The 24,114-nt window shown below is 40.6% G+C and overlaps 1 protein-coding gene across 6 annotated transcripts in view; it reads left to right on the forward strand.

Annotated features, from left to right (window-relative positions):
• Window positions 1-9,563: 9,563 nt before the first annotated feature.
• SRPK2 (SRSF protein kinase 2) overlaps window positions 9,564-24,114 on the forward strand; it is a 272,628-nt gene continuing 258,077 nt past the window's right edge. For 2 of the 6 annotated variants that reach the window (XM_049894468.1, XM_049894471.1), the window contains exons 1-2: window positions 9,564-9,705; window positions 10,224-10,278. In XM_049894468.1, the coding sequence (XP_049750425.1) occupies window positions 9,579-9,705; window positions 10,224-10,278 (182 nt within the window). In that variant the 5' untranslated portion in view covers window positions 9,564-9,578. Of the gene's footprint in view, window positions 9,706-10,013; window positions 10,135-10,223; window positions 10,279-24,114 lie in introns of those variants that run through there. The other 4 variants (XM_049894469.1, XM_049894473.1, XM_049894472.1 and 1 more) reach the window with 2 other exon arrangements.

Raw genomic sequence — 24,114 nt, forward strand, 5'->3', positions numbered from 1 at the left:
GGACACAAAATCTATTCTCAAGCAATAGTACAGCCCAGTTTTCTTTAGCATTGCAACATAAAAATTCCAAAGTAGAGATTAAATGACAATAATGTGGATTTTATTGACTTTTTTCTAAATTAAAAAAAAGTTCTAAGAATCATATGTGAAATATTGGGAATGTCTTAAAATCAATGCAACAATTGGTACAACTGCTTTGGAAAACTTTTTGGCAGTATCTACTGAAGTGGAATATACACATATCCTATGACTCAGCAATTCCATTTCTAGGTATATACACATATTCACCAAAAGACATGAGCAAGAACTTTCATGGCAGCACTATTCAACATAGCCCACACTTGAGACAACCCAGTCATGCGTTACTGGTAGAATCATGTATCCACCAGAGTCTAGATGAGACCCAGATATTATCTACTTTTTATTGAAGTTGAGCAGTCACTGCATGGTGCAAAAGATCAACCTGCTAGGCTGCTAACAGAAAGGTTGGCAGTTTGAATCCACCCGGAGGCACCTCAGAAGAAAGGCCTAACAGTCTACTGCCAAATAAATCATCCATTGAAAACCCCATGGAGCACAGTTACACTCTGACACATATGGGGTTGCCATGAGTCAGAATCAGCTTGAAGGCGACTGTTTTTTTTTTAAATTGAAGTTGAGCCAATTATTTTAATAAAGAGAATTTAACATATGGAATTTTTTGGTTGAACAGGTGATGGAGAAGTTAGAAAAGGAAAAGGGGACACTGAAGTAACACAGTAATAATGCGGGAATCAGCTACGACTTCTAGGGCTGGGGAACAAATTGAAGAGGGTGGTGTCATCACACCTTAGAGAACAAAGTTGTGACCCGGATCCTAAGGACCGGGTGCTGCCCAGCACACTGCAGTACTTCTAAGAGGACAAAATGAGTCTGACAGAAACAGAAAGCAAACAGAAAATGGCAAGTCCTTTCTCCCTTCCCCAGCCATCTGGTCTCGCTCTATTATTCCCAACTGGTGGAACCAATGGGCAGCCAATTGATAAAGGAGAAACCTGGTTAGTTGAGTCACAGTTCCAGCATTACAAAGCAGAGAGTAGAAGAGTGAGTTTGGGACTAAGAGAGACAACAGTTTAATACATAGCACCAATGGATTAAAAAAAAAAAAGGTGGTATATTCATACAATGGAACATTATAAAAACAATGAGAATGAACAAAACATTGCTACAGGCCACATGGATGAGTTTCATAAAAGTAATGCTGAGCAAAAGAACCTAGATGAAAAAGAGTACCTAGTGGATTCCATTTTTATAAAACTTTAAAAAAGGCCACATTAATCTGTGGGGTTAGAAGTCAAATAGAGGTTACCTTGGTGGGGATGGTGACTGAGGAAGGATGAGGGGTCTTCTGGGGTACTTTTAAATTCTTTTTTTTTTTTTTAAAACAGATGTTGTTGCTTTGTTGTAAGCTTGTGATTTGTGTCTTTCTGTATGTATATTCTGTAACAAAACAAGATTAAAAATAGATACAATTAAATTAATAGATACACTATAATACTGAGGATGACCAAGATGTATTTTAATAGCATATTTTACCTCCATACTCAATGCCCAGGCCTACCTGAAAGTTTCAAATATATATTTTTGAAAACCTGATTGAGTTATGCTAGAACAGAATACATTTTTAAGTGTAGACACAATCACATTCAGTTTATTTCTATATTAGGTTTTATATTCTGTTTGTTCCTCACTCACAATAAAATGGAAAAGCAAATTCTAACACACAGAGAGCTCGAATATTTGAGAACTGAGTATTTTGTTATGGCTATAAAAAAAAAATAGCCATGTCTAAATGCTTGAAAGAAGTGGAGCCCAGGGTAGGAAAATTCAGCATAGTTTCTTTGGCCAGACTATCTGATGTATTTAAATACGTGCTAGCACATTAATCAATAGGCTAAATCCATCCTAAAACAGCCCTGGGCAAATCTTCAGGAGTCGTTTTTGAGCTAACTTAAGTAAGTCTTATATACAGTGGGCATTTTATTTATAACAGATTTATTACTGATGATTTTTTCAAGAGAATAGATCCAGTCCACCTTCCCTTTAGTCTGAATATTGAACAGAAAATTCACTTTCATTTCTACTGTTTAAACAAATAGAATGAGAGGTCTCTAAGGAGTCTTCCTAAACTTGCAAAACCAGAGGCACTTAAAAGAAAGAAGGAATGACCCCTTGTGGTGGTTTTAAAATATGTCCACACATTTTCGATAATCCTCCCTTCAAGAGGTAGAGTTTAATTCTCCTCCCGGAATGTGCGCTGTGCTTACTTGTTTCTGATGAATAGAATGTGGCAGAAGTGATGGAATGTTACTCACCAGGGTAGGTCATAAAAGACATTGAAGCTCTGTCCTGCTGTCTCTTGGATCAGGCCCTCTGGGGGAAGCCAGATGCCTGTTGTGAGGGCACGGGAGCAGCCCTATGGTGAGGCCCGGGCAGTGAGGACTGAGGCCTCTTGACAACAGCCTTGTGAGAGAGCCATCTTGGTAGCAGATCCTCAAGCCTCAGTTAAGCCATCAAATGATTGTAGCCCAAGCTGACATCTTTGCCCACCGGCTAAGTTGCCATCAAATTCCTGGACCACAAAAACTGTGAGATAATTGTTTATTGTTTTAAGCTGCTAAATTTGGGGGTGATTTGTTATGCACCAATAGAGAATTATTACATACCTTAATATGCATATATGTATTTATAAAACAAAAACACCTTTGGAAACCCTGGTGGTGTAGTGGTCGAGGACACTGGGTTTTTATATTTATGTATATAAGTATATGAATATCTAATATTTGTTGAATGCTTAGTTTTTTTTAGGCATTTCTCTAAGCATTTTATGTGAAGTAACTCATTTATTCCTCACAACAAACTTATAAGGTAGGTAATATTATTATCTGCATTTTGCACATCAGGGAACTGAGGCACAGACAGACCCAGTAACTTGCCCAAGGTCACCCAGCTAGCTAATGGCAGAGCTAGGATTAGAATTCTTGTAGTCTGACTCTACTATTCTCAACACTAACTTCTATATTACGCTCCTGTTAATACGGTGCTAAGGTCACTGAGAAATACACTATAACAAAATAACGAAAGACAGACTTAAACTTCATAATAGAAAGTGTGGGTTAGATGCAAGAAAACTTTCCTAAAACCTGAAAAGCCCTGGAGGACCTGAAAAGGAGGCTAGGTTCTCATCCACCTGGTAAAGGTCTTGAGAAGGATTATATGACCTCTCAAGGTTGTTTCTAATTCTATGACATAAAATATACCACCTAAGATACAACATGATTTAGTGCTTCCACTTGAAATTGTAAGAGTCAAATTGTATTTACAGCATTCTTATCTCTTAGTTTTCTATTATTTTTGCTAAAAATGAGTATGATGTGTTCATCATGTGTTCCACTGTACTAGGCTGGAATAGAAAAATACATATGTACTGCCTTTTTCACTCTTTTTGAGCTACAGAGACCAAAATATATCCAGTTCTGAAACTGTCTAATACTGCTCATTCTTAACTGTAATGGTCACGTAACTAATTTGGTTTATATGGCAATAAATGACAGTAGAATAATGCAAATTAAACACATACTTCCTTAGTTTCTTCTTTTTTAAAAAATTTACTTTAAAATGTCATTCTAAATTATGACTCATTTCAGAAAAAAAAATAATTTCCAGAAGGGCAGGGACTACATTTAAAATTTATCATTCTTTTAAAAAAACTAATATAATGTGTGTAATGTTATTTATTGATAATTAATTTGGTGTATTTTAATTCAATAAATTCAAAGTACTTCACAGATATTTAGGATGGCAAATATAGTTCTCTTTTAATTGATAGAAGTAAAAAGGACTGGCAAGATCACCTTAGGGTCTTTACTTAAATATTACCTCAGTGAGACCTTCTCTGACCACATTATTTAAAACTAAAAACCTTCCTCAATAGCTTTCTGTTTTATTTTTCTTCATAGTCGTTATTATCATACAGTAAATATATGTAAGTGTGTTTCACGTTATTTTATTTTATTGCCTGTTTCCTGCCAGTAGAATGTAAGCTCCATGAGGTCAGGGAGATTTATTTGTGTTTTGTTCTCTGCTATATAGATTCAGTGCCTAGAATAATGTCCACCATATAGTAGGTGTTTGATAAATATTTGTTGAACAAATGAATACAAAGATCCAGCAAGTGCATCAGGTATGTGTCTCCTAACTAATGCTAATAATAATGACTACTTATTAAATATTTGGAAACCCTGGTGGCATAGTGGTTAAGTGCTAAGGCTGCTAATCAAAAGGTCTGCAGTTTGAATCCACCAGGCGCTCCTTGGAAACCCTATGGGGCAGTTCTACTCTGTCCTATAGGGTTGCTATGAGTCAGAATTGACTCTATGGCAGGGTTTAAGTTTATTGAATATTTACTTATTTTATTATCATACTGACCTATGAGGACTAGTGTTAATATTATGACCATTTTCCAGATGTTATAATTAAGTAATGTGCCCAAGATCATGCAGAAATTATAAACCAGAAACTGGTTTTAACATTAAGCTAAGTGAAATAAGTCAGTCAAAAAGGCCACATATTGTAGGATTACATTTATATAAAACGTCCAGAATAGGCAAATTTAGAGACAGAAAGCAGATTAGTGGCTGCCAGGGCCTGGGGGAGAAGGGCTAGAGGGAAACTGGGAGTGACTGCTAATGGGTACAGAGTTTTTTTTAGCAGGGACAAAAGTGTTTTAAAATGAGATAGTGGTAATGGTTACACAAGCCTGTGAATATATTTATAAACCATTTAATTGTATACTTTAAACGGGTGAATTTTATGCTATGTATCTTATATCTCAATAAAGCTATTTACCAAAGTAAAACAGATTTTAAACTCAGATCTCCTAGGCTTCAAAGCTTCTAATCACCCTGTCTCACTCCTCCCCCTAACAAGGGAGCTAAGACTGGAGAAATGGCTGATTCTGACACTGGGTTGGGGGAAGCACAAGGTTTCCTGGAACATCTTGTGCCAGAAAGTAGAGAAGTGCTCAGATACTGATTAGGACTTGTCCAAAGGACACAGGGAGCCTTTCACAAGTGAATGGAGGGAGAAATGAAAGCTCTTTGTTACCCAAGAATGTCACCTCATCAACACAGGTGGAATGATAGGAATGGTGGAATCATTATTCCACAACCACCTAGTCATCATGGATTCAGGCAAGCAGCATCAATGGGTGCTAAACCATTGTGTGAAAGATTATTGGGGAAAAGGACTGTCATACAGTCTCAAAGTATTATCAATGGATTAATTTTTATTTCATTATTTTAAATTGAGATGATATTCACATAACAAAATTAACCATTTTAAAGTAAATGATGAAGTGGCATTTAGTACATTCATAATGTTGTCCAACCATCACCTCTATCTAGTGCCAAAACCTTTTCATCACTTCAAAATAAAAAAAAAACCTGTACTAATTACACAATTATTCCACTTCTCTGCTCCCTCCTGTCCCCGTTGTTGTTGTTAGGTGCCATTCAGTCATTTCTGACTCATAGTGTATGTACAACAGAATGAAACACTGCCTGGTTCTGTGCCATCCTCACAATTGTTGTTATGTTTGAGCCCATCATTGCAGCCACTGTGTCAATCCATCTCTTTGAGGGACTTCCTCTTTTTTGCTGACCTTCTACTTTACCAAGCATGATGTCCTTCTCCAGGGATTGATCCCTCCTGATAACATGTCCAAAGTATGTTAGACGTAGTCTCGCCACCCTTGATTCTAAGGAGCATTCTGAATGTACTTCTTCCAAGACAGATTTGTTCATTCTTGTGGCACTTCATAGTATATTCAATATTCTTTGCCAACACCATAATTCAAAGGCATCGATTCTTCTTTGGTCTTCCTTATTCCTTGTCCAGTTTCGCACCCACGTGAGGTGATTAAAAACATCGTGGCTTGGGTCAGGCGAACCTTAAGCCTTAAAGGTGACATCTTTGCTCTTTAACACCTTAAACAAGTCTTTTGCAGTAGATTTGCCCAGTGCAATGTGTCATATGATTTCTTGACTGCTGCTTCCGTGGGTGTTGACTGTGGATCCAAGTAAAATGAAATCCTTGAGAACCTCAATTTTTTCTCCGTTTATCACAATGTTGCTTATTGGTCCATTTGTGAGAATTTTTGTTTTCTTTATGTTGAGGCGTAATCCATACTAACGGCTGTGGTCTTTGATCTTCATCACTCAGTGCTTCAAGTCCCCTTCACTTTCAGCAAGCAAGGTTGTATCGTCTGCATATTGTGGTTGTTAATGAGTCTTCCTTCAATCCTGATGACCCGTTCTTCTTCATATAGTCCAGCTTCTCGGAGTATTTGCCCCTGGCAACCACCAATCTGCTTTCTGTTCCTCTGGATTTTCCTGTTCTGAATATTTCATATAAACAGAATCATACAATATGTGACCTTTGTGACTGACTTCATTTACTTAGCATAATGTTTTCGATGTTTGGCCATGTTGTAGTAGGCATCAGCACTTTATTACTTTTTATGGTATGGACATACCAGTTTATTCGTCTGTTGATAGACATCTTAGTTGTTTACACCTGTTAGCTATTATGAATAGTGCTGCTATTAATATTGGTGTGGAAGTATTTGAGTACCTGTTTTCATTCTTCTGGGTACATACCTAGGAGTGGAATTGCTAGGTCATATGGTAATTCTTATCTTTAACCTTTTGAGGTACTACCATACTATTTTCCACAGGAGACTGCAGCATTTTTCCTTCCCACCAGCAATGTATGAGGGTCCCAGTTTCTCCACATTCTTGCCAACATTTCTTTTTCTTTCTTTCTGCTTAGATTATAGCCATCCTAGTGGATGTGAAGTGGTATCTCATTGGGGTTTTGATTTGTATTTCCCTAATGATTCCTGATGTTGAATATCTTTTTTTAGGTGTTTCCTGGCCATTTGTATATCTTTTTTTTTTTTTTTGAGAAGTGTCTACTCAAGTTCTTTTCCTATTTTTTACACAGACAATTTTTAAAAAATTTTGTTGTTGAGAATATACACAATAAAAATACACCAATTTCAATAGTTTCTACATGCACCATTTAGTGACATTGATTACATTCTTTGATTTGTGCAAACATTCTTCCCCTCCTTTTCTGAGTTACTCCTCCCCGTCCCATTAACATAAAGTCCCTGCCCCCTAAGGTTCGTATCTAATCTTTCAAGTTGCTGTTGTCAATTTGATCCCATGTAGACAGCTTAATGCTCAAGGCAGACTTTTTTTTTCTTTTTTTTAACCAGTTAAGCTAAACTATTGTTTGGTTTTAAGATTTCAGAGGACATTTTTGGTTTAAGGTTTAAAGATTACCTCTGGGCAATAGTTCCACGGGTTCATCCAAACTTCATAGGTTCACGAAGTCTGGAGTCCATGAGAATTTGAAATTCTGTTCTGCATTTTCCACACAGATTATTTTTGTTGTTGTGGTGGTGAAATATATATAAAATTGCCATTTTAACCATTTTTAAGTGTACAATTAAATGGCATGAATTATATTCACAATGTTGTGCAGACATCACCACTATGTCCAAACTTTTTTTTTTTATCACCCCAGACAGAAACTCTGTATCCATTAAACATTAACTCCTCTTTCTTCCCCCATTCCCCTTCTCCGCCTATGGTAACCACTAAACTTTTTGTCACTATGCTTTTGCCTATTCTAGACTTTTCACGTAAGTGGGATCCTACAATGTTTGTCCTTTGTATTTGGCTTATTTCACTTACCATAATGTTTTCAAGGTTCGTCCATGTTGTAGCATGTATCAGAACTTCATTTCTCTTTATGGCTGAGTATTATTCCATTTATGTAGATACTACGTTTTGCTTATCCATCCAACTGTTAATGGGCACTTGGATTGCTTCTACCTTTGGCTATTGTGAATAATGCTGCAGTGAACATTGGTGTACAAGGGTCTATTTGAGTCCCTGCTTTCAATTTTTTTTTTTTTGTATATATACTGAGGTGTGGAATTTCTAGGTCATACGGTAATTCCATGTTTAACTTTTTGAGGAACTGACAAACTTTTCCACAGCAGCTGCACCATTTTTCATTCCCACCAGCAATGCACAAGGATTCCAATTTCTCTACATCATTGCCCAAACTTGTTATTTTCCATTTTTTAAAAATAATAGCCATCCTAATGGTTGCAAAGTGGTATTTCACAGATTACTTTTGAAATCCAAAGGGAAATAGGTACTTTTCCATGGAGGCATGGTTAAATGTAACCTCACCAATAATAAAGCCAACAGACATCATGTCCCTTCTGATATGACCCACTAAGATGGACACATCATCATCTATATACTTGAAAAAATCACATTAACTTGCATCTAATCATAGGGAAACAGGCAACTTCAAATTGAGGAACATTCTGCAAAACAGGACTGGATTCTTTAAGAAAAGTCAATGTTATGAAATTAAAAAACAAAGTCAGGAATTATTCTAAAGGAGCTTAAAAAGACACATCGACTGAATGCAATGCATGATCCTTGATTGTATCATAGGTTGGAACAAAAATCAGCTAAAAAGGACATTTAAAAAATTATGACTGTGGCCTATATATTACACATAATAGAATTATATTAATGTTAACATTTCTTGGCATGATAATGGAATTCTGATTATGTAGAAGAGTATCTTTGTTCTTAGGAGATACATACTGAAATATTTAGGGATAAATGGTAACAATGTCTACAAAAATCTCAATTGACTCAGCAAAACAAAACAAAAAAACCCAACACCATATGTGTTTATAAAGATATACACATACATACAAACACATTATATACAGAAAGCAAATGTGGTGAAATGTAAAAAAATTGGTGACTATAGGTAAAAAAAAAAAAAAATTTTTTTGTTCATTATAATTTTCTCAGTAGGCTTCATATTTTTGAAAATAGTTTCATAAAGCAAAAAGCTTTTCAAGCGGCACTTTCGGCTCTGCTGAGTTTCGTATCTTTAGAATAAGACTAGCCAATTTTGTCCAGGATACAGTTGTATAAGCGAAAGGGGGCAAACGGTCAGGATGCACATCTTTCAAAACTACTGTAAATATTTTAATACACGGGAGAACACTGCAATTAACCTTTCTTCTCATTATTAACTTGATTCGCATCTTTATTAGGCAGCTAGCCTAATAGAGAGTTTGGGGTCAGCCAGGGCCGAATTTGAATCCTAGCTGGGTAAACTAACTTCTTTAGGGCTCAATTTCCGGATTGTAAAATGGAGAGAACAGCTCCATGGGGTGGGATTGTTGTGTTAAACTGTTATGCGCATGGCATTTTTTTAAACTGGATTTCAATTCATGTGCAAAAGCGTCATCCTACTTTCAATCCTACCTGCATTTCTTCCTTCCTTAAACTCAAACAATACTGTGGGGTAGGTAAAGCTGAGGGATAAAATGACTTCTCCAAGGTCACACAACTAGTGAAGGATCCAGGTTTCCCAGCTCTTGGTCCTGTGCCCTTTCTATGCCCGCCTGAGAGGAAGAAGCGGCGCTGATGGGAATGCAAGGATGTAGAGGAGCAAAGGGAGAGAAGAGGCCGCGGGGAGAGAGGTGGTGTGAGACCGGCGGAGGCGCGGGCCAAGGAAGAGCGCATGGAGAAGTCCACGGCGCGACCCGCCGGGGTGCGAAGGCGAGAGACAGTGGCTGGCGAGGGAGGGTCGCGCGGGCGGAGAGCCCGGGAGAGGCCGGCGGCCAGGTCCGGCCTTGGGGGCTCAGAAGGAGAGGCCCCGGCCGCGGGCGGGGGCAAGGGTCACTTCTGCGTAGGTGGGTCAGCGGGTGGGTGCGCGGCACCCAGGGGGCGCGCGGCGCGGTGGTCCCGACCCCACGGGAGGACGGGGGCGGGGCGGGCCCGGGCGGGGGCGGGTCTTGCTAGGCCCCCTGCAGGAGCAGCAGCGGCGGCGGCGGCGGCGGCGGCGCAGGCGCGGTTCCCGCCTCCTCCCCGGCGGCGAAGCGAGTGGAGGCAGCAGCCGGGCTCGGCTTGGCTCCCGCGTCGTCGTCGCCGCCGCAGCCCCCACCCCCCTTCCGCCGCGCTGGGATGAGCTCCCGGAAAGGTGAGCGGCCCGCGGGCTCCCCTCCTCCCCGTCGCGCGGCCCGCATGCCGAGCGGCCCGACCGTTAATGTGTGTCTTCTCTTTCCCCAGTGCTGGCCATTCAGGCCCGAAAGCGGAGGCCGAAAAGAGAGAAACATCCGAAAAAGTGAGTCCATGCTGCGCCAGCCCCCGGGCCCTCTCCCCCGCCCCGTCGGAGGGAGCCCGCGTCCACGCAGGGCAAAGTTGACCGGGTCCCCCGGGCCGGCGGCCGGCGGGCTGGTCCCCCGGGACGCCGGCGCCGGGCTCTTGCGCGCCCCGCGGGCGGCCGGGGGGAAGGGCGACGGGGGAGGGGCGCGCGCAGCCCGCGGCCGGCCGCCCAGCATCCCCGCCCCCGAGGGCCCAGGCCTCCCGGCTCCTGGCCCGCGTTGCCGCGGCCTCCGGGGACAGACTGAGGGAGGCCGGCGAGGAGGCTCTGGGCTTGCGCATCCCCCTTGCGCGCCGAGCTCGCCCTGGGGTCGGGGGGCGCGCGGGTCCTTCTCTGGAGGGGCGGTGGCGCCCGCCACTCCGGCTCCGGCGCTCCCGGTGCGGGTGTGAGGCAGCTGCGAGGCGCCCACCTGGGGATGCGGGCAGAAGAGGAAGAGGATTCGAGCGTGCTAGGGAGAGAATGTGTCTATCGCCTCCTCTTCCTCTCCGGCCCCCGCCGCTCGGCCTTTCTGCTGAACACCCGAGCTGGTTGTCAAGTGGTTTGCCTCGGGCGTGTTCCTGGCGCGAGCTCAACTCTGAGACCGGTGCGTTTTGGCGCTCGGGTTTTTATTCGAAACTTTATGCTCGGGTCGAGCGTGACTTTGCTGCGCGGCGGCTGCGCTCGGGTCGCCTGCTGCGCTCAGGTCGTTGGCTGAGCCGGGCCGGTGGGCGTGCGCGGGTCGGCTGCGGTTCCCGGCGCCACTCTCTGGCTCCTGGTTGTGCCGGGCAGTTGATGAATAGGGTGGTGATATTTAAAACGTGCCAGCCAGCCAGCCAGCCACCTCCAGCCTGGCTGTGGACCGGAGTTCGAGCGGCCGGTGCCTGAGAAGCCTTTCCTGGGGAGCTGCTTGGAGACTGCAGAGCGCCGCCTCTTTTTCTTTATTTTTTTGTTCTACCAACATTCAGCATCTTTTTCTTTCCTCTAGATTTCTTGCTACGCTCTTTCGTTTCAACAAATCCTGAGAGGTATTTTTGGTAGTATGATTTGATATTAAAGACGATGTTTGGATAAACTCACCAAGCGTTCGTTTGTTTCATTTGGGGGTCTACCCCTCTCCTTGCTTAGGCTTTTTTCATTCATGTTGGCCTTGGTCTCTGCCTAGTGCATTTCATACCCATTGGTGGCATCTTTGAAAACTGGCAAAGTCGTTGTTAATGTGGTGATTTACCACGGCAAGATTTTGTTTATTTAAAACGGAACACAACTGGAAACTATTTCTCGGGTTTCACAAAACGTGGATGTCAACATAAAAATTCCTTCCCAAAACACTATTATGGCGAGGTAAAAGGACTTATTAAGGATTTGAAGAACTGGTGGGTAAAAAATGGATGTTCAGTGTTAAAAGGGAGTGGATTTTTGGTAGTTATAGTTTAAAAAAAAATCAGTGCCTGCTTTCAAGTCAGTGAAGAACTTTACGTTTAGGATTTCTTTTAGCACTTAAGGAGAAATATATAATGTTTAGATCCCGAGTGAATACTGGCTTTTAATCACAGCTTTCAAATCAAGGTGTTAATTTATTTCCACATAGTACATTATGTTCAGAAATGGAAAAAGGGGTTGAAAAACCATGGCCCCAGTTTTGTGGATGGCTGTGTATGTGTGCGTGTGAGTGTATAAAATATGCGTGCATAAGTATGCATACGTGTAGAAAAACAGCTTTGATCAAAGTAAGTCAGTGTGTTTCATATTTTCATATTTCAGGGTATGACTTTTCTAATGGCCAAGAGCCTTTTTTGGTGTGCTGCAGTTTGGATTTGTATGGTATGTTTATAAAGAATTAGTATATAGCCACAGTATTTAACTTTTACTCTCACAGGTTAATTTATTTATTTCATTGTGTTTTGTGTATATGTGATAAGATTTAAGGAAAAAGATCCTCCAGCTACTGAGTAACTGAGCTGGCTGGTCTGCAAGTTAATTAGCAAGAAAAAGAGACCAGCCTAATTACATAAGAGTTTAAGGAAATGCCATTTTCCACTTAATTCTTTGAATTGAGGCATTATTATTTTAAAGAAATGTTTGATATGATATATTCTTATATTCCACAAATACCTGAATGCTTTTCCTAGGAGATGGTGATACAGCTTTGAACAAGACAAAGCTCTTCATGAAGCTTCTATTCTGTTGAGGTTTGGGGAGAACTTCACAGAGGACAACAAATAAAGATAATGTCAGATATTGCTGAGGGGTAGGAAGAAAATAAAGATGGGGCACCTTGAGTAATAATTCTGGTAGATAACACTGGATACAAGCCAGGCACTGTGCTGATTGCTTTACTTGTATTTGTACCTTGTGGCAACCCTAAGATTGTTGTTAGTTGCTGTTCAGTTGATTCCGACTTGTGGTGAACCCGTGTGTGCAGAATAGAACTGCTGCATAGGGTTTTCATGCCTGTGGCTTTTCCAGAAGCTGTTCATCAGGCCTGTCTTCTGAGGAACCTCTGGGTGGGTTCAAATTGCCAACCTTTCAGCCGGTAGTTGAATGCTTAATATTTGCGCCAGTCAGGGACTCCGTTTACACCTTGTGACAGCCTAATGAGGTAGACACTTATTACCAAGATTTTACAGATGAGGAAACGGGGGCACCACATGAGTAAGTAACATGCCTGGCTATTAAGTTGAATCTAGGCGGCCTGGGACCCAGTCTGCACTCATACCTCTCATAGGAGTTGACATTTGAGAAGAAACTAGAATGAGGAGGAGGAGATTGGAGTGTGGCAAAGGCCCTGGGAAGGAATGGGTTAGGAATGTTTGAGGAACCCAAAGGTCCAGGGTGGCCAGAGTATACAGAAGAGTTTAGTGAGAGAGGCAGGAGTCAAATTGTGTAGGGCCTTGTATATGAGAGTGACAGGATCTGATTTTTGTTTTTAAAAGAGCAGTGGTTATTATGTAGAGAATGTTTAATGGGGACAGAAGTGGAAACTGGGAGCTAACCTTCTGTAGTAGGACAGGGGAGATAATGGTGACTTGGTTTAGGATGGAGGAGTGGCCCTGGAGGAAGTGGTGATAGAAGGGACTTGAGGAGACTGGTAGTCTCAGAGGTGTTGCTCATTTTACAGACATCGCTGACAGAGGGTAAGGTCATACAGCTTACTTTGGACCAGAGTTCAGGCCTCCTGGTGTGCCCAGTGTTTTGCTTTTTGATTAATTCTCCAGAAGAGAGTTATAGATCTAATTTTAAAGCATATTAATGTGATAACTGGCAAAATTAAATTATGCGACTATATGGTCCTACTTTTGTCATTATCTATTTGTGTATGCAAGTTTTTCGTTAATTTTATTTCAGCTCAATTCTTCAAGCTTTTATGAATTGAGCCAGATCCTTTAGGCTACTTATTTAGTACACCAGAATTTTTAATTGTCAGGAATAAGAATATGATTTTTCTACTGAGATGAGTCAAAATTTTAGCTTCATTAGATCGTTCCAAAGAGTTTAGTTGGCAGAATTTAATTGTGCTGATATGTGAGTAACAGGCAGCTTGGAAGGACTACAGTGTCATTCAGTCATGAATTTTATGATTTAGTGTAACAGGTAGTTTGGGTACTTTGTGACATGTATGTTTAGGTGCATTTTTCAAAAGGTCTCATTTTTTTGCATACAACTTTTTTATTGAAGCGTAATTCACGTGCCATAAAATTTATCCTTTTAAAGTATACGCTTCACTAGTTTTTATTATACTGTATTCCCGAGTTGTGCAACCATTACCACTAGTTACAGAACGTTTTAATCGCTCCTAAAAGAAACCCTGTACCTGTTAGCAGTCATTTCTCGTTCTCCTCTGTTTCTAACCCCTGACAACCACTGATCTACTAGACTATGGACTGCCTATTCTGGACATGTCATATAAATGGAATCATATAATACCTGGCCTTTTGTACCTGGCTTCTCTCACTTAGCGTAACTTTTCAAGGTTTATCCATATTGTAACATGTATCAGTACTTCATTCCTTTTTATGGCCAAATATTCCATTGAGTGGATATACTGCATTTTATTTCTCCATTCATGTGTTGACAGACATTAGGGTTGTTTACAAAACTGTTTGACTATTTTCTTCTGCCCCCCCCTTTTTTTTAATTAGAACTTCTTATTTTTAAATAGTTTCAGAGTTAAAAGAAGTTGTAAAAATAGTACAGTAAGTTCCCGTGTACCCATCTCCCAGCTTCCCCCAGTGGTAATATCTTACATAACTGTAGAACACTGTCAAAACCAGGAAATTGACATTAGTACAACACTGTTAACCCAAGTTAAGGGTTTCATAGTTTTTACAGGTACTTTGTGTGTGTGTGTGTATAATCCTATCAAATTTTATCACATCTATCAACCACAATCAGGATACAGAATTATTCCATCCCTACAGATAAATACCCTCAGTTAACCTTTAGTTGCCACATTTTCCCCTCAACCCTCATCCCTCATCATTGATCTGTTCTCCATCTCTATAATTTTACCACTTTGAGAATGTTGTATAAGTGGAATTATATGGTATGTAACCTTTTGAAACTTTTTTTTTTTCACTCAACATAATGTCCTTGAGATTCATCCCTGTCGTTGTGTGTACCAGTAGTTTGTTCCCGAGCAGTATTCCATTATATAGATATACCACAGTTTATCCATTCACCTGTTGAAGGACTTTTGGGTAGTTCCTAGTTTTTAGCCCTTACGAATAAAGCTGCTCAACATTCGTGTGCAGGCTTTTGTGTTTTTCGTTTCTGTGAGATAAATACCTAGGAGAGAGATTCCTGCAGGACTCCCCGCCCCCCCCCCCTTTTTTTGTATTTTAATTTCTAACAAGTGGTGACTTGTTCTTTTGGTGTGTCTGTCTCTCTTTAAATAATATTTTATTGTGTTTTAGGTATAAGTTTACACAGCAAATTAGGTTCCCATTTAAAACAATTTTTATACAGATTGTTTCGTGACATTGGCTACAATTTTCACAATGTGTCAGCATTCTCGTTATTTCCATTCTGTCTGTTTTGTTTCCATTGATGTAACTTCCCTTCCCCTCCTTGCCCTGACCTCTTTGCTATTGGGTGAATGTTGACCTTTGGTCTCATAGTTGATTGTTTAAGGGAGCACATTACTCACAGGTAATAATTGTTTATTTTATAAGCCAATCTATTATTTGGTTGAAAGATGACCTCCAGAAATAGGTTCACTTCCAAGTTCAAAGGTTATCTTAGGGCAGTAGTCTCAGGGGTTCCTTTAGTCTCGTATCGGTCCAGTAGGTGTAGCCTTTTTTAGGAATTAGAATTTTGTTCTACATTTTTCTCTTATTTGGGACCTTCTATTGTGTCCCTGATCAGAACAGTTGATAGTCTGTCTTTTTTTTATTCTCCATGATTTCTTGTTATGTTCGATCCGTGGTACTGTTGATGATAGAATTCTTCTCTGGTTGCATCCTTTGGGTTCTTGACTTTTCTGTTATTAGGTGGATCCTGTAAGTTATTGTTTATTTGCTTTTTTTTTTTATAGAATGGGTTCTAACTGCCACAGAAAATGATAGGCGTGGGATTGGTGGCACTGGGTCAGTAATCACAGATGAGACAATTTTGGAATGCAGAGGTTCAAGTTTCTATATCCTTATTAGGTAAGCCTCAACTCTTCCCTGTAGTATAAGCTAAAGTTTGTAAGTCCGTGACTTTCGGGATATCTTCCTTGGAAGCCAGTCACCTATTTTGACTTCTTGTTTTGTTATACATTTGTTCATTTAACAAACATTTTGCTGTGCAGTTCAATACAGCAGACACATGCAAAGCAGATACCTTGTGCTATGCAGTGTGTTGGATGTTAGGAAGATAAAGATAAATAAAGCCCAATACTAGCTAGTTGGGAAACCCTGGTGGTGTAGTGGTTGAGAGTTTGGCTGCTAACCAAAAGGACGGCAGCTCGAATCCACCAGACACTCCTCGGAAACCCTATGGGGCAGTTCTACTCTGTCCTGTAGGGTCGCTATGAGTTGGAATCCATTCAGTGACAATGGGTTTGGTTTTGGCTAGCTGGTAAGTAGGAGACGGCCTTGTAGGTAGAACATTATAGGAAAGCGTGATGAGCATTGTAAGATTTTAGCATTATTTTTTCAAATGGAATAGCTTTTTTTTTTTTTTTCCTTTAAATGATAAAAGCAATATGGTCAGGGTAGAAAATTCAAACAGAAGTAAACATCAGCTGTAGTTGTTAGGTGCTGTTGAGTTGGTTCTGACTCATAGTGACCCTGTGTACAACACAGTGAAACATTGCCCAGTCCTGCACCATCTTCGTAATTGTTGTTCTGTTTGAGTCTGTTGTTGCAGTCAGTGTGTCAGTCCATCTTGTTGAGGGTCTTCCCTTTCTTCAGTGGCCCTCTGCTTTACCAAGCATGATGTCCTTTTCTGGGGACTGGTCCCTCCTGATAACATGTCTAGAGTACACAAGACAAAGTCTCACCGTACTTGTTTCTAAAAAGCACTCTGGCTGTACTTCCAAGACAGATTTGTTTCTTCTTCTGGCAGTCCATAGCATATTCAATATTCTTTGCCAACACCATAATTCTAAGACATCAGTTCTTCTTCAGTCTTATTCATTGCCCAGCTTTTGTATGCATATGAGGCGATTGAAAACACCAAGGCTTGAGTCTGGCACACCTTAATCTTCAAGGTGACATCTTTACTTTTTAACTCTTTAAAGAGGACTTTTTGCAGCAGATTTACTCAATGTAATGTGTCGTTTGATTTCTTTTTTTGTCAATTTTATTGTGCTTTAGGTAAAGTTTACAGCTCAAATTAATTTCTCAATCAGAAATTTATACACATAGTGCTTTGTGACATCAGTTGGAATCCCCGCAATGTGACAGTACTCTTCGCCCTTTTCACCTCAGGTTGCTCATGTCCATTCATCTAGTTTTCCTGCCCCTTCCTGCCTTTTCATCTTGCTTTTGGGTAGGAGTTGCCCATTTGATCTTGTATATTTGATTGAACTTAAAAAGCATGTTCCTCAGATGTGTTATTGTTTGTTTTATAGGCCCGTGTAATCTTTAAAAAGTAGGCTTAAGGGGTGGCTTGGGTTCTGAGTAGTGGGAGGTCCAGGCGCCCTAGTCTCAGGGTTCTTCAGTTTCTGTCAGATCAGTAAATCTGGTATTTTTTTGTGAATTTGAATTTCGTTCTACATTTTTCTCCACCATCCTTGGGAACTCTCTATTGCGATCCCTTTTAAAGCTGTAGGTCGTGGTAGCTGGGCACCATCTAGTTCTTTTGGGCTTAATTTGGTAGAGGCTGTGTGGTTCTTTTGGTCCATTAGTTCATTGGACTAATACTTTTCTTGTGTCTTTGGTTTTCTTCATTCTCCTTTGCTCTGGACTGGATGGGACCAATAGATGTATCTTAGATGGCAGCTACTTAGGCACTACTCACCATAGTAGGGTGTAGGACATTTTCTTTATGAACTGTGTTACTGCCAGTTGACCTAGATGTCCCCTGAGACAGTAGTCCCCAGCCCTCAGCCAACTTGGTCTCTCAAGGTATTTGAATGTGTCTAGGAAACTTCTAGGACTTTGCCTTGGTCAAGTTATGCCGTCTTCCTCTACCTTATATGTTGTATTTCCCTTCACAGAAGTTGACACTTGCCTACTATCTAGTTAGTGATTTGCCCTTCCTGTTCCTTCACATCCTTGTAACCATCAAAGAATGTTTTTTTTTCTGTATGTAAATCTTTTCTTGAGTTTTTATAATAGTGGTCTCATACTGTAGTCGTCCTTTATGATTGACTTGTTTCACTCAGCATAATGCTCTCCAGATTCATTCACGTTGTGAGATGTTTCACGGATTCATCATTGTTCTTTATCATGCTAGTATTCCATTGTGTATACCGTAATTTGTTTATCCATTCATCTGTTGATGGGCACTTAGATTGTTTCCGTCTTTTTCCTATCTTTAATAATGCTGCAGTGAACATGGATGTGCATATGTCTATTTGTGTGATGGCTTTTATTTCTCTAGGATATATTCCTAGAAGTCGAATTCCTGAGTCATATAGATTTTCTATTTCTAGCTTTTTAAGGAGGCGCCAGATAGTTTTCCTTAGTAGTTGTACCATTTTACATTCCCACCAGTAGTGCATAAGAGTTCCAATCTCCCTGCAACCTCTTTGACATTTATTCTTTTCTGTTTTTTTGATTCATGCCAGTAATGTCAGGGTGAGATGGTATGTCATGGTAGTCTGGATTTATATTTCACTAGTGGCTAATGGGAAACCCTGGTGGTGTCGTGGTTACGAGCTACGGCTGCTAACCAAAAGGTTGGCAGTTTGAATCCACCAGGCACTCCTTGGAAACCCTTTGGGGCAGCTCTACTCTGTCCTGTAGGGTTGCTGTGAGTCAGAATCAACTCGATGGCGACGGGTTAGGTTTTTTTTTTTTTTTAATGGCTGATGATCACAAGCATTTCTTCATGTGTCATCTGGCCTCCTGAATGTCTTTGGTGAAGTGTCTGTTCATATCCTTTGCCCATTTTTTAAACTGGATTTTTGTCTTGTTGTTGTTGAAGTTTTTTGTAGATTTTAGACCCTTGTCAAATATGTTGTAGCCAAAAATTTTTCCCAGTCTGTAGGTTCTCTTTTTACTCTTTTGGTAAAGTCTTTTTGATAAGCATAAGTGTTTAATTTTTAGAAGCTTCCAGTTATCTAGTTTCTCTTCTGGTGTTTGTGCGTTCTTAGTTATGGTTTGTCATTTGATGTCTTGACTGCTGCTTCCGTAAATGTTGATTGTGGATTTTCACCCAACATCAGTTGTAGCTCCACCAGTTATTTTCATGTGTTATGCTCTTAGACTTGTGCAGTACTTTGTTAGTTTTAAAAAAAAATAGAGCTGTGGCATGCATATATGTATGTATGTATAGTAAAGTACATGAAGTGCACTAATCTTAAGTCTGTAGCTTGATGGTTTATTTACATATATTTATAACCAAAAAGAATTGGTCGACATTCAACCATTTCAGGAAGTACCATATGATCAAGGACTGATGGTACTGAAGGAAGAGGTCCAAGCTTCACTGAAGGCATTGGTGAAAAACAGGGTTCCAGGAATTGACAGAATACCAATCAAGATGGTTCAACAAATGGATACAGGCCTGGAAACGCTCACTCCTCTGTGCAAAGACAGCTACCTGGCCAACCGACTGGAAGAGATCCATATTTGTACCCATTCCAAATAAAGGAGGTCCAACAAAATGCAAAAATTGTTGGACAATATCATTAATATCACACACAAGTAAATTTTGCTGAAGATAATTCAAAAGAGGTTGTAGCAGTACATCGACAGGGAACTGCCAGAAATTCAAGAAGGATTCAGAAGAGGACGTGGAACAAGGGATATCATTGCTGATATCAGGTAGATCCTGGCTGAAAGCAGAGAATACCAGAAAGATATTTAGCTGTTTTATTGACTATGCAGAGTCATTCGACTGTGTGGATCATAACAAATTAAGGATAACATTGCGAAGAGTGGGAATTCCAGAACACTTAATTGTGCTGATGATGAGCCTGTGGTTAGACCAAGAGACAGTTTTTCTAAGAGAACAAGAGGATACTGTGTGGTTTAAAGTCAAGAGAGGTGTGCATCAGAGTTGTATCCTGTCCACATACTTACTCAGTCTGTATGCTGAGCAAATAATCCTTAAACCTGGACTATATGAAGAAGAATGGGGCATCAGGAATGGAGAAAGACTCATTAACAAGCTGTGATATGCAGATGACACAACCTTGCTTGCTGAAGGTGAAGAGGACTTGAAGCACTTAGTGATAAACATGAAAGACTACAGCCTTCAGTGTGGATTACACCTCAACGTAAAAATCTACACAACTAGACCAATAAGCAACTTCATGGTAAATAGAGAAAATACTGAAGTTGTCAAGGATTTCATTTTATTTGGACCCACAATCAATGCTCATGGAAGCCAAAAAGCAAAAAAAAAACCAAACCCACTACTGTTGAGTCGATTCCGATGCATAGCGACCCTATAGGACAGAGTAGAACTGCCCCATAAAGTTTCCAAGGAAAGCCTGGCGGGTTCGAACTGCCAACTTCTTGGTTAACAGCTGTAGCACTTAACTACTACTACACCACCAGGATTTCTGCTCATGGAAGCAGCAGTCAGGAAATCAAGATGTATTGCATTGGGCAAATTTGCTGCAAAAGATCTCTTTAAAGAATTGTAGAGGAAAGATGTCACTTTAAGGACTAGGGTGTGCCTGACCCAAGCCGTGGTGTTTTCAGTTGCCTCCCATGCGATGAAAGCTGGACAATGAATAAGGAAGACCAAAGAAGAATCTCTGTCTTTGAATTAATGGTGTGGGCAAAGAATATTGAATATACCATCGGCTGCCAGGAGAATGAACAGATTTGTCTTGGAAGAACTGTATAGACAGAATGCTTCTTGGAAACAAGGGTGGTGAGACTTCATCTCATATACTTTGGACATGTTATCCGAAGGGACCAGTCCCTGGAGAAGGACATCGTGCTTTGTAAAGTAGAGGGTCAACGAAAAAGAAGACCCTCATGAGGTGGATTGACACAATGGCTGCAACAACAGGCTTAAGCATAACAACAATTGTGAGGATGGCGCAGGTCCAGGCAATATTTTGTTCTGTTGTTCATAGGGCCTCACCGTGTGTCAGAAGTGACTGGATGAAGCCTAACAACAACAACATAACCCTATAATCCCCAACCAGTATCTTATAAGATTCTTCACGCCTCCCCCCAGTCTGTACCTTGGCACCCAGAGGTAACCATTGTTTTAATGTCTTTTGATGGGTGAGTGCTGCTTGTTCTTGAGCTTCATATAAGTGACATCATATAGAATATACTCTTGTGTATGTTTTTTTTTCGCTCAACATAATATCTGAGATTTATCCATGTTGTTGCTTGTACCAGTGGTATCATTAGTTCATTCTTTGTTACTGCTCTGTAGAATTCCATTGAGTAAATATAACACAATTATCCATCCTGTTGATAAGTATTTTTTCCCCAGTTTTTGACTATTACAAGTAAAATAATGAATAAAGCAAAATAATAGTGAAGAATAAAATTATGAGTAGAGTAAAATATCCTTTTATGGACATTTGTAATCACTTCACTTAGGGTCATAAAGTACATGTAATTGCAAAATATTTTTTCCCATCTTTTTTGGGAAACAGTTTTGATTGAACCACTTTACACTCCTGTCAGCAACGTATGATAGTTGCTTCACATCTTTGCCCATATTTGATAGTGTCACTCTTTAATTTTTAAATGTTGCTCTTCTGAGTGTGTGTTGTATTTTCCTGAGGAGTGATGACATGAAACACCTTTTCATATGTTTTTGTTCATTTGAATTTCCTATTTTGTGAAGTGCCCACTTAAGTCTTTTACCCATTTTATAAAATGTTGGGTTGTATGTCTATTTCTTATTGATTTATAGGAATTTTTGGTAGATTTTTAGATATGAGTTCATTGTCAGATATGTGTTGTTGTATTTATCTTTCAACATACGTTATGAATATCATTTTGCAACCTAAAAGTAGACTATGGAAATCAGGAAGTGTCTTAGTCATCTAGTGCTGCTGTAAAAGAAACACCACAAGTGGATGGCTTTAACAAAGAGAAATTTATTTTCTCACAGTCTAGTAGGTTACAAGTCCAAATTCAGGGTGTTGGCTCCAGGGGAAGGCTTTTTCTTTCTGTTGGCTCTGGAGGAAGGTCCTTGTCCTCAATGTTCCCCTGGTCGAGGAGCTTCTCAGGCGCAGGGACACTGTGTCCAAAGGACGCCCTTTGCTCCTGGTGCGGCTTTCTTGGTCCTATGAGGTCCCCAACTCTCTGCTTGCTTCCCTTTCATCTCTCAAGAGATAAAAGGTGGTGCAGGCCCCACCCCAGGGAAACTCCCTTTACCTTGGATCAGGGAGGTTAACATAAAATTACAAACACAAAATGGAGGACAACAACACAATACTGGGAAGCATGGCCTAACCAAGTTGATACATTTTTTGGGGGACATAATTCAGTCCATGACAGGTTTTTGTTGTTGTTAGGTGCCATCAAGTCGGTTCCAACTCATAGCGACCCTATGCACAACAGAACGAAACACTGCCCGGTCCTGAGCCATCCTTACAATCCTTGCTATGCTTGAGCTCATTGTTGCAGCCACTGTGTCAGTCCACCTCCTTGTGGGTCTTCCTCTTTTCTGCTGACCCTGCACTCTGCCAAGCATGATGTCCTTCTCCAGGGACTGAGCCCTCCTGACAACATGTCCAAAGTATGTAAGACGGAGTCTCACCATCCTTGCTTCTAAGGAACATTCTGGTTGTACTTCTTCTAAGACAGATTTGTTCGTTCTTTTGGCAGTCCATGGTATATTCAATATCCTTCGCCAACACCACAACTCAGAGGGCCAGCACCACAATTCAGAGGCATCAGTTCTTCTTCGGTCTTCCTTATTCATTGTCCAACTTGCACATGCATATGATACGATTGAAAATACCATGGCTTGGGTCAGGCACACCTTAGTCTTCAAGGTGACATCTTTGCTTTTCAAAACTTCAAAGAGGTCCTTTGCAGCAGATTTACCCAATGCAACGCGTCTTTTGATTTCTTGACTTCTGCTTCCATGGCTGTTGATTGTGGATCCAAGGAAAATGAAGCCTTTCACAACTTCAGCCTTTTCTCCGTTTATCATGATGTTGCTTATTGGTCCAGTTGTGAGGATTTTTGTTTTCCTTATGTTGAGGTGCAATCCACACTGAAGGCTGTGGTCTTTGATCTTCATTAGTAAGTGCTTCAAGTCCTCTTCACTTTCAGCAAGCAAGGTTGTGTCATCTGCATAACGCAGGTTGTTAATGAGTCTTCCTCCAATCCTGATGCCCCGTTCTTCTTCATATAGTCTAGCTTCTCGGATTATTTGTTCAGCATACAGGTTAAATAGGTATGGTGAAAGAATACAACCCTGACGCACACCTTTCCTGACTTTAAACCAATCAGTATCCCCTTGTTCTGTCCGAACAACTGCCTCTTGATCTATGTAAAGGTTCCTCATGAGCACAATTAAGTGTTCTGGAATTCCCATTCTTCGCAGTGTTATCCATAGTTTGTTATGATCCACACAGTCAGATGCCTTTGCATAATGAATAAAACACAGGTAAACATCCTTCTGGTGTCTGTCAGTTTGTCGTACTGTGGGGGCTTGTGTGTTGCTGTGATGCTGGAAGCTATGCCACCGGTATTCAGATACCAGCAGGGTCACCCATGGAGGACAGGTTTCACCTGAGCTTCCAGACTAAGACAGACTAGGAAGAAGGACATGGCAGTCTACTTCTGAAAAGCATTAGCCAGTGAAAACCTTATGAATAGCAGTGGAACATTGTCTGATATAGTGCTGGAAGATGAGCCCCCCAGGTTGGAAGGCACTCAAAAGATGACTGGGGAAGAGCTACCTCCTCAGAGTAGAGTTGACCTTAATGATGTGGATGGAGTAAAGCTTCCGGGACCTTCATCTGCGGATGTGGCACAACTCAAAATGAGAAGAAACAGCTGCAAACATACATTAATAATCAGAACTTGGAATGTACGAAGTATGAATCTAGGAAAATCGGAAATTGTCTAAAATGAAATGGAACGCATAAACATCGATATCCTAGGCATTAGTGAGCTGAAATGGACTGGTATTTGCCATTTTGAATCGGACAATCATATAGTCTACAACGCTGGGAATGACAACTCGAAGAGGAATGGTGTATTCATCGTCAAAAAGAACGTTTCA

This window comes from Elephas maximus, chromosome 8, assembly GCF_024166365.1.
Source record: "Elephas maximus indicus isolate mEleMax1 chromosome 8, mEleMax1 primary haplotype, whole genome shotgun sequence".
Lineage (NCBI taxonomy): Eukaryota > Metazoa > Chordata > Mammalia > Proboscidea > Elephantidae > Elephas > Elephas maximus.